Raw genomic sequence first — 16,829 nt, forward strand, 5'->3', positions numbered from 1 at the left:
ATCCCATCACCATCATCCCAAGTCCTGCGTGTCTCCACTGTCACCCACACCCAAAGAGAGAACTTTCCCCATCTGTGCCCCCCCAAACTCCAGTATCACCGGGAGATCTTCCCAACCCCAAACGGGACATTTGCTCTTGTGCCCTCCCAAACTCACGGCAGAAGGATGGTGTCCTCCAAGCCCTCACGGTGACTCCAGCATCTTGGCAAGCAGTGACATAGCTCTGGATACTCTGGCACAGGACATGCATGTCCCCTCCCATCATACAGAGGTCATGGATGCAAGATTGGAAATACAGGATAGGGTTGATGATGCGATGGCAGGAGCCAAAGGGACCTTCGGGGGCCATGAGGAAGCCACAGTAGTTGGGTTTTTGGAGGACTGCCACTTTCTCCTCTGTGCAGGTGGGACACTCATCCTTGGGACAGGTGTCATTGCAAGGTGTAGCTGCTGTTTTCCATGCAGATCCAAAGGCTGTTGCATCTGGAGCCAGTTGGCCACTGGAGAGCTGGAAATCATCATTACGTTGGCCATTGTAGTTGCCACAGAGGCCACACAGGCGCCCCATGTAGGTCTGGGGGACCGTGACCATCACGTGCTGGACGAGGTCATAGTGGACAACAAGGCTGAAGTCAGTGCGGAGCAGGACACCTGTCCCATATGGGTAGACCTGGACCTGTCCCTCGCTCAGGATGGTGGGGAGGTGGTGGGAGATTGAATCCACCTGGGATAGAGAAGGAAGAGTCCTCCAGTGAGGAGGTGGGACCAGAATTTTGGGGTAAACAACTTCCAAATAATATTCTGACAGATTTGTGGATCCCACTTGGAAGGAAAAGTCTGGATGAGAATGGATTAGTCTTGGAGATGCTGTGAGGGCTCGCCTCATCAAGGAAACACAGTTTTGGGGTTGACTGAGGTAGAATGAAAAATTTAGGGAAAACACCTTCCAACCAAAGTTTTTATGCATTTACAGATCTTGGTTAGAAAGAAAACTTGGGAGGAGTATGGACTGGGCTTGGAGAGGGCTGGTCCCTTCCATCAAGGAAACCCAATTTGGGGGGGATTCCATGAGATCTGGAACATCAAGTGCCACCTTACCAAGACATCTGCCCCTTTTCCTTGTTTCAAGGTCAAGGTGACCCCATAGACTTCCACAGACAACGCTTGGATCCTGGAGACCTTTTCCTTCTGCCGTGCCTCCTTCTGGATTGTGACAATAAATGATGGCATGTTGCCACCTGTGCAGGTCTGAGTGAGGACATAGGAGCAAGTACCCGTCATGTTGAAGGCCATTCCATCAAAGGTGACATAGGTGCGGTCACCTGTGGCCACGCAGGTGCTGGACACCTCTGAGGGACACTGGAAGACACCATCGATGACTTTCCCAGGGCCACCATCAGGACAGGAAGTATTTTGGCACTCCACACTGCCACCAGAGAGGCACTGGCACATCTCCTGCTCTGTGGGGTAGAATGTCTCCCCCTCTTTGTAGTAGACTCCATGGTGACTGCAGCCACAGTGGGACACGGGGACACACTCATCGCTGCTGAGCACAAAGCCATCCTGACACGTGCAGCCCTCGCGGCATCGCCCTGGGCATGTGGCAGAGTCAGTGCCACAGGTGCGCTGGCAGGTGTGGGAGCAGAGCTCATAGGAGCTGTTGGAAGGACAGGGAATATCTGCCAGGAGACAATGGGATTAATGAGAAACCAGGGAATTCCAAGCCAAATCCTGGAAGTTTCCTGGAATTCAGGTGCAAACTTCACCAACTACAGAGGTTTTAGCCCAGTTTCATGCCAAACCCTCAATTTTCCTCCCTGTGGACATGATTAAGGGCATCATCAAATGATGATCCAATTACTTATGATTATCCATAAGTAATATTGCAGCCCGTTATAATAGGAATTCTTGCTGCTAAACCAGCCAATTTCCCACATTTCCATGGAGAAAAGGGTAACACTCCCTCAAAGAGTGGGATCACTCCACATTGAGTCCTCAACTGACCTCCAGGCTGGATCCCTTTAATCCAATTCCACTACTTTTGGTTTCATTTTTTGGATAATTTCATAAATTATCCATTTTGTAGCCAACACCAGGAAGTTGGAGATTTTGAGGGGGTAAATTATTCCAGATGAGACTACTTCTTCCTTAGGAAGGGTTTATTTTGGGTGGATTATGGGATCAAACCAAGACTTTGGGTGGAATTCCTACTGGATTCCCACCCACCTCTGGGTTGTTTATCCATGGATTTGGAGCAGACTTGAGGATCTTTTGGATAATGCTGAAAGAAAAACCCTCCCATTGTCCCAACTTACAGCAGAAATTATCTGTCCTCCACCTCCCGATGGACACACCAGCAGCCTGGCATGTGGTGGCATAGGAGGCAATAATTGGACACATCCCTTCTTCCTGATCAGGGAACAGGCAGGAGTCATGGATGCAGCTCTGGAAGTACTGGTGGGCATCAACATGACCATGACATGCTCTAAAGGGTCCATCCGCTTCCAAAATAATTTCACACCCCATCCCAGATACTTCCTGCTGCAGCCGGGAAGGTGCGACAGTGCTTGAACATTCCACTGCTGACCTCTCACCACATCCTGGGACATCCATGACTTTCCAGCTGCTCCCGAAGGCATCTGGGTCTGATGTCACATGATTGTTCCTCATCATCATGTCGTCGCTGGCAGCGCCATTGTAGTTCCCACAGAGCCCACACAGGGTGTTGGCAAAGCCACTGGGCACCATGGCGGTGACGCGGCTGTGCCAGTCGTAGGTGACAACAAGGCCAAAATTGGTTTCTACCACCGCATCCTGCCCATCACGATAGACAACAATCTTTCTTTCACTGTAGTGATATGGGAGATTGACCAACTGCTCATCAATCTGGGGAGAAAACCATAAAAAAATGATCAAATTTGCAAATTTTGGATTTAAGAAGATGAGAAGGTCCAAGTCTCAAGTGGAGGTTGATCAACTACTCATCGATCTGGGGAGAAAACCTTAAAAATTAATAAAATTTGGGCCTGATGGCAAATTCCAATTCTGCTTTCAACAGCTGGAACACCCAAATGACATTAATTTAATTACATTTCAATTTTAATCACTCATTAATGGGGTGAGGTTCGGTATGAGGTGGAGAATTTAGTGAAAAGATAAGGGATCCTTTCCTAAACTCACCATGATTTTTCCAGGGTGCTCCCTGCTGATGCTGATGGTTTTGTTGTAGACTCGGACTGTCACCACGGCAATGGACAACATGACCTTGTCACTCCAGTGGCCATTCTGCACCAACACCTGGAATCCCCCCAAATTTTGGGTGTCCTCACACAACCCAACCAACAGGTAGACACACGTCCCCTGGAAGATGAACCTCCTGCCATCAAAGGTCTGGTAGTGGGTGGCTCCAACAGCAGTGCAGACTCCAAAAGTTTTGGGATAACAATCTCGGATCCCCTCCTCCACCCGGCATTCCTTCTCAGTGCCACAATCAGAATCTCGGCACACTGCCTGCCTCTGCTCAGCATCACACACACAGCGTTGGGTGCAGGTGAGGTCGCCCCAAAATTCCTCGCCAAGGCCATGGAAGAGACCCCGAAAGACACAGCCACATTCAGAGGGGGGGATGCAGGTGTTGGCATCAAGGACAAGGCCCTCGTGACACACACAGGTGTCCACGCAGCTGGGGACAGCAGCACAACTGAATGATACAGCGGGGATGTTGCAGGTGGCAGGGCAGGCAAGGCCACAGTTGCTGTAGGTGCTGTTGGGCAGGCAGGTGAGAGCTGCAAAGGGAGGGAGACAGCAATCAGAGTGGAGTGGGACATGGTGGGACAGACTTCTTGGACTATCTACACAGATATCTTGGAGTCTCCACGGACTTCCTAGACCTTCTACCAGGACTTTCTGGAGTCTCTGGACTTCTAGACTTCCCGCTTACACTTTCTAGAGACTCCATGGACTTTGTGGACTTTCCATACGGACTTTCTAGAATCTCCCTGGCCTTCCACGGACTTCCTGCTTGGATCTGCTGCCATAACCTTTCCCAACCCCGTGATCCCATGGATCTTCAGTCCCACATTAATTAGACTCCACCTATCCCAAGGAGTATTTTCACCCAACCATCCTCTACTCACGACATCCCGCTGTTGTCCTCCAATCCGAAACATTGATCCCTTCCTCTTGGCAGTCATCAGCATAAATCTGGAGGGCTTGGCACAGCACGTCGTGACGCCCCTCATTGGCACACAGGTCGTAGATACAGTTCTTCACGTAGATACTGGGACTGATAGTGTCATGACACAATTGGAATGGCCCAGAATGTTGGGACAACTTCCCACACCAGGTCTCTGCCTTGTATGTCACCACCTGGTCCCATCTGCACCGCCCACAGTCACCGTCACAGGTGTCCTGGCAGTGGCCACTCTCACTGGTCACCTTCCAGCTCCGCCCCAGCTCCACAATATCCCACACCTGCTTTCCATCAGGAGAGAGAGCATCATCTTGGGGGTCCCCGTTGTTGTTCCCACACATTCCGCAGACTTTTCCAGAAAGGGCAGCTGGAAGTTTGATGACTACATGATCATTCCAGTTGTAGAGGACCTTCAGGTTGAAATTTGATTGGATCAACATGTATTTACCCTTCTGATGGATGTGAAGCTTCCCACGGGAGAGGGAGATGGGGAGGCGTGAGCGTTGGTTGTTCACCTGCAGGACAACGACAACCATCAAAACTCCCAAAACCCAACCAAACTGGACAATACATGGAGTTTAAGAAGACGTGAAGAACTTGAATTGTTTTTATGCAAGGGTTGCCTGCACACCAGCAAATCCCAGAATTATTTAGCAAAAGACCCTCAAGAAGATCATCGCTAAATACATCATTTTGGTGAAATTCCATAAAATTACTTAGAACTTGGAAATGACAATGGTTTTTGCTTACCCTCACCATCCCATTCTCAGATTGGACAGCAGTGACAGTGATGTTGCCAACATGGATGGTGATGGAGCTGATGGAGGAAACTTTGGAGTTCTCCTTTTTCTCCTTTTTGACCTCAACAGAAAAGGCAGGAAGAGTGGGATCGGGATTGCAGATGGTGGTCAAAGTGTAGGCACATGTTCCCATGAAATCAAAGCTTTTTCCATCAAAACTGCGGTAGTGCGGCCCACCAGTGAGCCAACAGGTGGAGAAAGTCTCCTGGATGCACTCTGGTTGTCCATCCACCATCTCACACCTCTCCTCGCATACCAAATCCTCACAGGAGAGCAGTGTGGGCGCTGAAAAAAAGGGGAAAACCCATGAATGGTCAACTGGACAACACCCGACCGTTGGAGTGACACAGCAATGGACTGACTGTACTCACTGGCAGCACAGAGCCCAGGGAAGCCATATCCAGTGTGACTCTGGAATCCAAACACCAGGAGCCCAATGGGCACTTGCGAGTTCTCAGTGCTCTGCATTGTTGCGCTCACGGTGATGCTGGCCCAGGAGAAATCTGTGCCAGGAATGGCCTGCCATGCCATGGTGTTGTCTGGCTGATGGTTGAGGGTGGTGGTGGCGGTGGCAGTGGTGGGTGCAATGAGGATCGCATGGTTATAGTGGCTGGGCACGGTGCTGAAGCGGAACGCAGTGCAGTGGGCGGTGACAGGTGGGACAACAAGGAGGAAGGGATCTTGCCAAGATGACCCGCTGAAGAAAAACACCACCTGCACTGCCACCACCGCACTGAGGTACAGGTGGGAGTTACGGTTCACCACAAACACCCGCACCTCCCCTGCCACCATGGCCACAGTGGCATTCCCGCTCCCAGTGTTGTAAGTGATGGTGTTGTCTTCATCCGTCACCACATACACGTAGTCATTGTCTGTCTGCAGCGGGTTGGGTGGCACCACGTAGCTTCTCCCCCATGCTGTCATTGGGAAGAGCTGCTCCACCACAAAGTCAAAGCGAGCAGACACCTTGACACAGGTGTGGCCACTGAGGACGGCCACAGGGGTGTCGGCCACCACAACTGTGCCCGTGAAGTCCTGGCTGCTCTGGAGCTGCAAGCTGTGGTAGGGCTGCAGGAACAGGCGGAGCACGGCGCCGGGGATGTAGGTAGCCCCAGCATAGTGGAAAGTGGCAGTGGTGGTGATGCTGATAGCAGTGGTGGTGGCACCGGTGGCCACCACAAACTCGGTCAGGCCATAGGTGTTGTTCCCAACAGGTGTCACCACGTAGTACCTGGTGCCCAGGCTCTCCATAGGCAGGAGAGCAGTGGCACCCACCGTGTAGCCCTTGGTGCTGACGGCCACCACGGAGATGTCTGTGCTGGCCTGAACCACCAAGGTTTTATGGGAAGTGCAGCTTCCAGTGAGTTCCAGGCTAGCGGGGAGGAGCAGGGGCATAGTGACGTCTGGCTTCAGGGTGACGTTCCAGGTGACAGAGCTGCTGTGGAGCGTCACCGACACCTGGGTGTCGGCAGGACCATAGGAGGTGAGCAGCAGCTGCAGGTACGCGCTGGGGGACTCGTCGTCGTTCTGTGGGAACACGGCCAGGAACTCCCGGCCCCGGTAGCTGGCACTGGAGAGCACTGGGAAAACGGGAGAAAAGGGGGGCCTTGGTTAATTTTCATATTAACCAAGGGGGTTATATAAAGGGGGCCTTTATCTTTTTATACCGATATTTTTACATCAATTTTATATGTGTTTATATATCAATTTTCCTATTTTACAGTAGGAATTGTACTGAAATTACATTAAAAATATGACTGCAGTATCCAATTTATAGAGTCTATTTTTATCTATAATCCTAATAGAAATTATATTTACAGTTTATTATGTTAATAAACAACATTCGAATAAAACTATAAATAATAATATATAAATAGTAAACTCTTATTTATATGTTCTAGTAACAAACTATTAAAATATAGAAATGTGTTAATAATATGAAATAATATTGTGTTATTACTATTCCGTAATACAGCATTATTACTAGATACTTATATTATTATTATATCTCGTGTTATAAATATAATAATAGTGTTATGTAATATACTTTAGTATAGTACTACTTATTAGCACACTGATAAAATATTAATAATATAGGACACATAAATCAGTAAAAATATGTCAATTGCTTTTTTAGCCTGTTATTGTGTTATATTAGTTATCCACTATATAACTTCGTTGCATAGTTTTCTGTTATTACTATACAGATCTAATCATTATAACACTGTAATACAGAATACTTGTATTTAAAAATGTAGTAGCGTATTTTATATCATTTTGTGCTTAATTTTAGTAGAAATATCAGCAAAGATTTATCCAAATCCATAAATATTAAAAATAATATAATAATAACTGTTGTGGTTATTGAGTTTATTTCAGTATTAATCATAGTAGAAAATAAATCTACACGCTATTTTTAGAATTATATAATTATTATTATTTTTATTATTATATAGACTATATACTATAATATATACAATATATATTATACATTTTTAATTATATACAACAGTAGATAATTTATATTTTTCTCCCTAAAATCATATAGATAATGATTTAAAATCATTTTCTTTTTTTGTTTTCATAGAAAAGGTTTGGGGAAAATAATTGTAAAAATCAAGCAAAAATAATCAATAAGGAGCAAAGTTGCAATGATAGAGAATATATTAGAGACCAGAATAGAATTATTATAGCATTATATTATACTATATTACAATATAATCTATCATTATATGTAGTTAATAGAACGATTCGAATATAATTGCATACAATTATAATACATTATAATACAATAACATCATGACATTCATATAATATAATGCAACTCTCTGTCATATTAAATTCTAAAATAATCTAGAATTATATATGATTAAATTTGGTCATTTTAGAGATTTATATAGATTCCATATATATATATATATTCTATCTTTTATAGCTACATCCCAATAACTAGATATAATTATATATAAAAGCAAAATATAGTTTGTTATATTAATAAATACACTCACATATTATATGAATATAAAATATATTACATGTCTTTATATGTTTATGTGTTTCACATCTTTTATAAATCTATATTATATATTTAATATGTAATCCTTTTAAATAATTTGTACTGAATTTTCACAGAAATTTTTACTAAATAATGCCAATCAAGAATAATGATAATAGCCACATAATTATAGAAGAATAGATCATGGATTTGTATTGTATTTTTTATATAATTACAGTAGAGATTATATTGTGAATAAAAATACGCGATTAAAGGTAGTTTTCTGAAATAATACATAAAAAGGGTTTTTTAAAAAATAGGGTAATTTTGAAGAAAAATCAACAGGGAAATGAGCAACTGGGACTTGAAAAATTAGAACAGAGTGAATGAGTTTTTTCCTTTATGTAATAATACCTAAAACCTAAAACAGACTTCAAGAGGGCTTTCTTTCCCTTAATGAATAAATTCTAAAAATAAAATTTAAAAAAAAAAGATAAATAAAAGGCTTTTTCTTTAAACCACTATCTTAAAAATTGGCTAATAAGAAGTTTTAATGAAAATTAGAAAGGAGACAGGGAAATTAGGAATAAAAGAGGTTTTTTTTCGCCATGAGAACCAACTGCTTTTATTTAAAAAGAGCAAATAAAAGGAATTCTTTCATTTAAAAAAACTTTTAAAATAGATCTTTTTTCCCTGGAAAAGAATACAATTCCAGCATAGAGCTCTTGAGGTTTTTTCCTGGGAAAAAAACCCACTAAAACTGATCATTAGATCATAATTTAGCTCAAAAAAAAAACCTCAAACCCCACAACCTAAAAGTAAACTGAAATAATCAGGACAAAGTACACTTTTTTTTTCACCCAGTATAAAGTGAGGCAAAAGGGGAATTTTCCGTTAAAACTAATGACGCGTTCTATGGTGTTAAAAAAATTCTAAAGGCTTTTGGATTTTAAACAACTATTTTTAAAGGTGTCTTTTGGTTACAAATAAGAAATCTGCAGCTGAGAGGATGCTGGAGAAAATACAAACTGAGAGAAGAGTGGAATTTTCAGACATAAAAAAGGCCAAAATTCAGGGATTCAGGATTTCATTTTCTGTGCTAAAAAGCCAGTACAAAATAAATACAAAATAAGTACAAAATCTAGGAAATTTGGGGATTTTGTGTGGAAAAAAGAGGTTTTGCTTACTGCAAAAAGGAAAGAGGAGCCACCAGATCCCGTCTTGTGCCATCCCTGTGAAAAACACCCAAAATCACTAAAAATTGTTATTTAATAGGAAAAAATCCATATGAGCCCTGAGGTGTCTCCAGAACCCTCAAATAACCCCCAAATTACACCAAAATGCCTTTTTTTCACCCCATGGAAACCTCTTGGGGCTTATTTTGACCCTCACTGCCCCCAAATACACCCCAAACATTCCAAACTCCAAGAATTTTGCCCAAAATTCCACACATTTGTAACAAAATAGTTTTTCTTCCCAAAATCCACCATTTTGGGTCAAAATAGTTTTTCCCCCAATCCCCCCTCCCTTGGGTCAAAATGGAATTAAACACCTGAGGCAACCATCCCTCCCCCCATCCTTCCCCCCCCCCCCCACCGTGAGGCCACATCTGTCTCCATCTCTATCAGATTCACTCCAAAACCAGATGAATTTTAACCAAAATCACCTAGATTCATGGCAAAATGGGGTTAAAATGCTGACACAGCTCTCCCACCAACTCTCCCCTTGATGCCACTGCCATACCCCATTTCCATCAAATCCACGCTAAAACTTTACGGAAAGGATGCATTTTTCCCCAAATCCCCCGAGTTTTGGTCAAAATGGGTATTTTTTTGCACAGCATCCCCCAAATATGGATCAAAATGGGGCTCAACAACCAGGAAAAAAAAAAAAATGAAATTTGGGGGAAAAGTGCACAAAAAGAGCAAACCCCTGAGATCTGAGGGCAAATGGGCAAAACTTGGGGAAAAAAAGTTTAAAACCCAACATTTTGGAAGAAAAAGGGTTAAAATTATGAAACTTAAAATTAGAGAAGGCAAAGGGTAAACAAGTCTGAAATTTGGGCAGAAAAAACCCTCAATTTCTGCCCATCATCAAACAATAAGGAAAAGCAGGAATAAACAAGGAACGAAGCCTCCCCACTCACCAGCCCCTCGGCTCTTGAATTCCCAAAACCCTGCAGACACGAAATGTTTGTCCCAAAATCACTCCTTTTATACCCAAATAATAATACCCAAACCACAGCCAAACCATGCAGATTTGGGCAGATTCAGCAGAATTTCAGGATGGGGGAAGGGGAGTGGCCGGGGGGGCATGACCTCCAGTTCCAGAGAATTTGAGAACTGGCAGCTGGATCCTGTCACGGATGGGACATGACAGGAGTGGAACCCACAGGAACATCCTGATAGATGTGACAGCCACAGGGATGTTGCGACAGGTGCGGGACTCACGGGGATGTCACAACATGTGTGGGACCCACAGCAATCATCCTAAATTCCATGAACCCCCAAAATCACTGACCCCGTGGTATCCACATGACCCCGGGGGGAGGACAGACCAAATCCAGATGGGTTTTATCCAAAATTAACGACCCGAGTCCCAGCGGGGAATTCCAGGGAATGGGAAATTCTGGGCCAAATGACTGAAAAAGCTGAAGAAAATCAGCTGGAGCCAGGAGAGACGACGGCAAACAGAGAATTAAAGGGCTTTTGCCTTAAAACGAAGACATAAAACTCGGGAATCCCTGAACCCCACAGAGATCCTCAAAACTGTCTAGAGACAAAGATCCCCAAACCCATCCAGGTATATCCAACGCCACATGGGGATCCCCGAAAACTACCGAAGGATCCCCTCGGCCCTCTGAACTCCACAAACCACAAGGTCCCTGCGGGGAGATGGGAGTCCCTGGGGGGAACTGGGGGTCCCTGGAAGGGTTTTGGGGTTCCTGGTAAATGGCACCGAGAAGAGAAATTTTCAGTTGCCCTGAAGGTGCTGGATGGACCTCAAAGACTAACTGGCAAAAAGAATGAAAGGGCGTACAGGTATGCACAGAGGATCACAAGCATAGCTGCAGACAGTGGAGAAATAGGTAATGAGGACTATTAGTGGGGGTTTTGTCAAATTATGGAACGAGAAGCAACAGTGCATGCCCAAGGAAAACGTTCAAGGAAAGGTCACCTGTAATATGGAAGCATTCAGTGAATGCAACCACCCGTTCGTGGTCCTTCCAGGACCATACCCTGTTGTGAAGTTTCACCACACACATCACATTATTGGGGAAATCCTTCAGTGCGTCCTGCACAGATAAAGAATGCCTGCTTTCTAACGCTTCAAATTGTGTTAGAAAGTTTATTTTCCAGCCAATTTTGGTATCATTCCCTTAGATGGGCTTACGGATCTACGGGGAGCTGAGAGAGTCCTGTCGGGGTCTGGGGGTCCCTGGGAGGGTTGGGAGTTTCTAGGGGAGATTTGGGGGGTCCATGGGGGACACTGGGGGTCTCTGTCAGCGGGATCCCAGCTCTCGGCCACTTTAACCATCTCAAGGACCTCCCAAACCACATGGGGACCTCCTCGACCCTCCTGGACCGCCAAACCCCCTCTAGGACGCCCACAACCACACCAACCTCCCTCCACCCCAAACCTTTCCCTGGGGATCCCAAACAACCTCTCTGGGACCCGCAAAACCACACCTCTGATCCCCAACTCCCTGGGCGTCTCTCGGCGCCCCCCGACACGCAAACCCCTCCAGGGACCCCCACATGAACGGCAGGGGCTCCCTCAGTGCCTCCAGAGCCCCCGAACCCTTCCGGGAATCCAACAGCCCTGCCAGGGACCCCACCCCTCCCCCGCCGCGCTGGGCGCCGCCGCTTCCCGCCTTGCCCCTTCCCAGCCTCCCATTGGCCGCAGCGCTCGCCCGTCCCCGCCCTTAACCAATCAGCGTCCAAGCTCGGAGCGCACGGGCGAAACCAAACGAGAGCGCGGGCGATGGAGCGGGTGAGGCCTGAGGGGTCCGGAGGGGACCGAGGGGGGGACTTGGGGAATCCCGGAGGGGAATTTGGGGGGTTCCGGGGGACTCCGCGTCACTCCTCGCATCCCCCCCGCAGAGGCTCAGCCTGGAGCAGCGAACGGAGCGTCTGGTGCGAAGGAGGTGGGAGAGCGGCCCGGCCTCAAGTTCCCCTCAGCATCTCGAAGTGCCGTCTGGAGATCCCAATCTGCTCCCCCGTTCCCTCAGTGTTGTCCCGGACTCCAGGTGTTCCCCAGACCCCTAAATGCCGCCCCACACCCCTAAGTGCCTCCCAATTCCCTCCCTTGCCCCGGTGTTCCCCAAGAGCACCTCGGGAACCCCCAGCTACCCCAGGTGATGCCCCGGACCCCTATTCTGCCCATAAGTGCGTCCCGCAGCCCCTCAGAATCCTCCCGGGAGCACCAGCCTCGCGGGGGGGCAGTGCAGGTTCAGCATTTCGGGGGTCCTCGCCCCCCCTCCCCGAAACCCTCTCTTCCCCCCCCAGCCAGGCCCTGCTCAGGCCCCATCGCCGCGGGCCAGAGAGTGCGAAGCCACTGCTTGGATGCGCCTCCTGCAGCTCCATCTTCCGTGACCCCCTCGTCCAATGGCGCTCGAGGCGGTGCCGAGGGGAGGAGCCAGCGCTGGACACGCCCCTGGTGGGCAGGACCCTGCTGGGCTCTCCTGCTCCCCAGGGTACCCTGCAGAGAGTGCCGTGGGGGAGGTCACATGATCCCCCCGGGGCCCTGCAGGGGGCAGCATTGTGGGAGTCACATGACCCCTCTGAGGCCCTATGGCCAATCAGGAAAGACTTCCGCAAGCACCAGGGGGCGTCTTCACCCCAGCCTGTCTCCCAGGAACCCTTGTGGCAGGAGCCATGTTGGAGGTCACATGACTCCCACAAGGCCCCCTGGCCAACGAGGGGCAGTTCACTGGATACCCTGCAGGGCGCAGGATACTCACAGTCACGTCACTCCCACGAGGCCCCGTGGCAAATCAGCAGCTGCTGCTGTGCATCTGCGCACCAAGGGATGCCATCCTGTGGGAAGCAAGAGTCCCATGAGCCTTTACGGCACGAGCCACTTTTGTGGCCACATCACTGCCTCGGGGCTCTGCAGCGTGCACCATATCGGAGGTCACGTGACTCCCAGGACGCCCTGCAGCCTGCAAAGGAGGCGCATCCTGAGCCCCTGTGCTGGGGAGCGCTGGACATGCAGTCACGTGACCCCTGCAAGGCGCCACAGCCAATGAGGAGCAGTGCTCTTGACGCCCTACAGGGGGCGCTGTTGCAGCAGCCACTGGGTGAGGCACCAGAGGAGCCCTTGTGGGTAATGGGGGTCACTTGAGGGTCATGGGGGTCACTGATGGGGCTGGAGGTGCCCTTGTGGGCCAGAGGGTTGCTGATGGGCCAGGGGAGTGCCCTTGTGGGACAGGAGTGGTCACTTATGGGTGGTGATGAGGGCCAGTTGTGGTCAGGAATCACTTGAGGGCCTGAGGGGGCACTTGTGGGTTGGGGAGGCACTTCTGGCTCAGGAAGTCTCTTGTGGGGCTGGGGGAACACTTGTGGGACTGCCACCCCCTGTGACATGCAGCCCTCCCCAGGCCCTCTGGGAGACCCCCTTCTCTGGATGCTGCGATGCCACCGCCAGGCCATAAGGGGACGCCTTCGGTAGGACACCCCCACCCTCAAATTTCAGGGTCCTGCCACTGCACGTCCCCCTGGTCCCCCTAATCCCCCCTTTCCTCTCCCTTCTCCCCACAGGGCCATCGAGACCCTCCTGGAATGCCCACGTGGGCAACCCCAACCCATGGTGGGGCAAATAAAGCAGTGACACCCCAAAATTGCACCAGGGAGGTGGGGAGACCCCCAAAATCCCCTCCCTTGCCTCCCCCTACTTTGGGATTGCCCCCAATCCCCTCTCCCTCCATATGTCCCCAACAGTAATTGGGGGGTTCTGGGGGCTCGAAAGAGGGTATTGCTGGGGTGCTGGGTGTCTCTAGGGGGTCCGTGACGGTCTGTGAGATGTTTGGAGGGGCTCTGAGGCTGCAGAAGAGTTCTGGTGGGTGGAAATCAAGAGTGGTTCGGGGGACCCTGGGTGTCTATAGGAGGTCCGGAATAATTCTGTGGGATTTGGGGGAGGCACTCTAGGGTGTTGGGGGAGGTCTGTGGAAGATGTTGGGGGTCCAGGAAGGGGGTTGTGGGGACTCTTGGGTTTTGGGGGGGGTCTTTAACGGTCCAGTGGTCTGTGGGACGTTTTGGGGCGCCCAGGACAGAGCTGGGGGGGTCTGTGGGGACTAGGAAGTCTGTAGGGGTGGGGGGGCTTGGGCATATCGGGGCGGGGAACCCCCAAACCCGTGGGACCGGGGCTCACCTGTCTTCTTCACCTTCACGGCCGGCGTGGAGCCATGGTGTTCTGGTGTCCCCCCGCCCCTGAGAGCGCAGCGGGGGGTCATGGGGGGACCTCAGAAACTCCTCCTGAGCCCCCAAAATTCCCTCGGATCCTCCCGCCTCCAACTGACCGCTGGTTCGCGCCAGTTTACTCACTTCCTGGACTACAACTCCCGAAATACCGTGGGGCCCCGTAGAACGCCTTTAGAGCCGGGACTGCGGTTACCATCATGCCCCGCGGCCGCCGAGCGCCCCGCCGGAGCCGGGGCTGTCGCCTCGGTACCGTCCCAGCTGCTCCCCAAGGGCTTCCCTGAACCGTAAGTGCCCCCCGGGTCCCCATAAGTACCCGCAGTTTCCCTCTCCTGACCCTCAGGTGTCCCTCAGGATCCCTAAGTCCGCCCGCCGCCGTTCCATACTTGTCCCCAAAAGCCCCCTATGTGTCCCCTCCGACCCCCCCATGCTCTCCAGCTGTCTCCCCGACCCCTCTTGCCCCTCCGGACCTTTTAGTAATCCCGCAAGCGCCCCCCAAGTGCCCCCCCAAGTGTCTTCTGGGAACTGGCGTGATGACGACGGTGTAGAGAAAGACCCTGACCCTATCGCAGTATCAGGAACAGTTCAGCCTTTAATTAAAATTTGAATCGAAACTGCGATTGCTGATGTGGGGGATAGATAAGCCTCCCCACCTCTTCGTGCCGCTCCCGTGGTCCCTCTTGGAGCCAGGGAAGCGGCAGGAAAAACATTCCTGCATGTTGCACACATCAAAAATTTCATGGGAATCGGGAACAGAGTCTGTGTAGTGAGCTTCCCTGACAGGTGGAGATCAGTTCCTGATGGGTGAAGAAGAGGTTGAGAGGACCTTGGGGACCTGGAGTATACACTCCTATAGCTCCCCCAAAAGCCCAGAGACCCCCACAGACTCCACACTAGATCCCAAATACCCTCAGAGTCCCCTCAAAACTCATAGCTCCATAGCACCTCCCGTGCCCCCATAAACCCCCTGTAAAACCTCAGGACCCTCCCAAACCTCCCTCTAAAACCTCCTGAGGCCCTCTAAAATAACCCATAGATCTGTCCAAATCCCCAGCACTCTCCCTGACCCCCCAAAAGGGGCTACCTCACGTGGCCACAGCTACTCATGGGCTGCCTGAGCCACCTTTTTGGGCTGAGATGTACATAGGTATAAATATAATAGAGATATAAAATATGCTATAGAAAGGGGCCTCCAGGAGAGCTGGGGAGGGTCTTTGTCAGGGGACAGGATGGACGGTGAGGATTTCCACCTGCCAGAGGGCAGGGTTAGATGGGATATTGGGAAGAAATTCCTCCCAATGAGGGTGGTGAGAGCCTGGCACAGGTTGTCCAGAGAAGCTGCAGCTGCTCCATCCCTGGAAGTGTCCACGTTTTCCAGGTTGGACAGGGCTTGGAGAAACCTGGGATAGTGGAAGGAGTCCCTGCCCATGGCAGGAGGTGGATCGAGATGACCTTTGAAGTCCCTTCCATCCCAAACCAGGCTGGGATCCTAAAAGCAGGGGGGGACTGGTTGTGGGTGACCTTGGCTGACCCCAGGTGCCCCCCCAGGCTGCTCCATCACTCAGGCTTCAGGAAGAGACAGGAGGAGAAAACCTGATGGAAAAGCTCCTGGGGGAGATGGGTTAGGGGGGTATGAATCTCTCAGGAACTGTTCCAGGTCCCTTTCTATGGGGTGAGTCCCTCAGGTGGAGGCTCTTGGGGCACAGAGGCAACACCTGCCTCACTCTCTTCTTCTCCAGAGCTTCAGCAAAATCTCTGCTCTGGCGCCTGCGGCATCTCCTCACCTGGGGAGCTGCTCACGGAGGAGGGACAACAGCAGTGAAAGGCACTTGGGACCAAAGGAGGCATCAGCAGAGCAAGAAATATTTCCCAAGCTCTAGCTGATGTCAGGTGAACTCAAATGGGAGATGAGGTGGGTTTGGTTTGAACCACAAAGGGAATTTAACAGTAAATCGTGGATTTACTCCTGTGTCAGTGAGTTCTTTGGAGCATGGATTTGCTGGTTTAGAATGTTATGCCATTGCTTCTCTCTGTATTCCCTGTCCTGCTCCCTGTGCCATCATTCCTCCCTGTAACTGGAAGAATTTTCTTTCCCCCAATTGTCTGCATTCCATCATCACTTGGGAGCTGCTCCTGCTTTCACAGAATCACAAAATCAGTTTGATTGGAAGGGACCAGTGGGTCATCTGGTTCAACCTCCTTGCTCAGGCAGGTTCAGCCCGAGGCACATGGCACAGGGTTGTGTCCAGACCTACAGTCCCTCGTAGAGCCAGATGAGGTTCAGTGTACACCAACCGTGTGGTGGAAGTTCCTACTGAGGCGCCATCACCACATACCATCTCATTGGCAGTGATGTCATGGAAAGAGTGGATAATTTGGTTACCAAACTCTGGCAATATGAATAAAGTCTCTTTTTCACCCTA

General features: G+C 49.5%; 2 protein-coding genes and 1 long non-coding RNA gene across 9 annotated transcripts in view; 2 read left to right on the forward strand and 1 right to left on the reverse strand.

The window, feature by feature from the left end:
- The window catches only part of LOC106864691 (IgGFc-binding protein-like), a 27,552-nt gene extending 13,049 nt beyond the window's left edge, over window positions 1-14,503 (reverse strand). For 2 of the 6 annotated variants that reach the window (XR_015801064.1, XM_088158657.1), the window contains exons 1-9: window positions 11,165-11,822; window positions 9,175-9,219; window positions 5,364-6,572; window positions 4,943-5,277; window positions 4,137-4,707; window positions 3,181-3,785; window positions 2,316-2,886; window positions 1,099-1,679; window positions 157-724 (exon numbers count right to left, since the gene is read on the reverse strand). Coding sequence is in view for 4 of the 6 variants with exons in the window: in XM_088158657.1 (XP_088014783.1) it covers window positions 157-724; window positions 1,099-1,679; window positions 2,316-2,886; window positions 3,181-3,785; window positions 4,137-4,707; window positions 4,943-5,277; window positions 5,364-6,572; window positions 9,175-9,219; window positions 11,165-11,252 (4,573 nt within the window). In the remaining 2 variants the exon portion in view is untranslated. Of the gene's footprint in view, window positions 1-156; window positions 725-1,098; window positions 1,680-2,315; window positions 2,887-3,180; window positions 3,786-4,136; window positions 4,708-4,942; window positions 5,278-5,363; window positions 6,573-9,174; window positions 9,220-11,164; window positions 11,823-12,950; window positions 13,027-14,359 lie in introns of those variants that run through there. The other 4 variants (XR_015801065.1, XM_088158660.1, XM_088158658.1 and 1 more) reach the window with 3 other exon arrangements.
- On the forward strand, window positions 11,936-13,829 carry LOC148217470 (uncharacterized). 2 transcript variants are annotated; one of them, XM_088158661.1, is made up of 5 exons: window positions 11,936-11,980; window positions 12,091-12,236; window positions 12,496-13,289; window positions 13,590-13,656; window positions 13,750-13,829. In XM_088158661.1, exons 1-5 carry the CDS (start codon window positions 11,972-11,974, stop codon window positions 13,817-13,819), a joined length of 1,086 nt encoding a protein of 361 aa, XP_088014787.1. In that variant the 5' UTR covers window positions 11,936-11,971; the 3' UTR covers window positions 13,820-13,829. The 2 variants fall into 2 exon arrangements, with proteins under 2 accessions (XP_088014787.1, XP_088014788.1); XM_088158662.1 differs by having other exon boundaries at window positions 11,942-11,980; window positions 12,091-12,134.
- LOC148217471 (uncharacterized) lies at window positions 14,326-16,829 on the forward strand. The gene is made up of 2 exons (XR_015801068.1): window positions 14,326-14,693; window positions 16,146-16,829. It is a non-coding gene; the product is annotated as an uncharacterized LOC148217471 (long non-coding RNA).

This window comes from Sturnus vulgaris, unplaced genomic scaffold (assembly GCF_052056855.1).
Source record: "Sturnus vulgaris isolate bStuVul1 unplaced genomic scaffold, bStuVul1.hap1 Scaffold_84, whole genome shotgun sequence".
NCBI lineage: Eukaryota > Metazoa > Chordata > Aves > Passeriformes > Sturnidae > Sturnus > Sturnus vulgaris.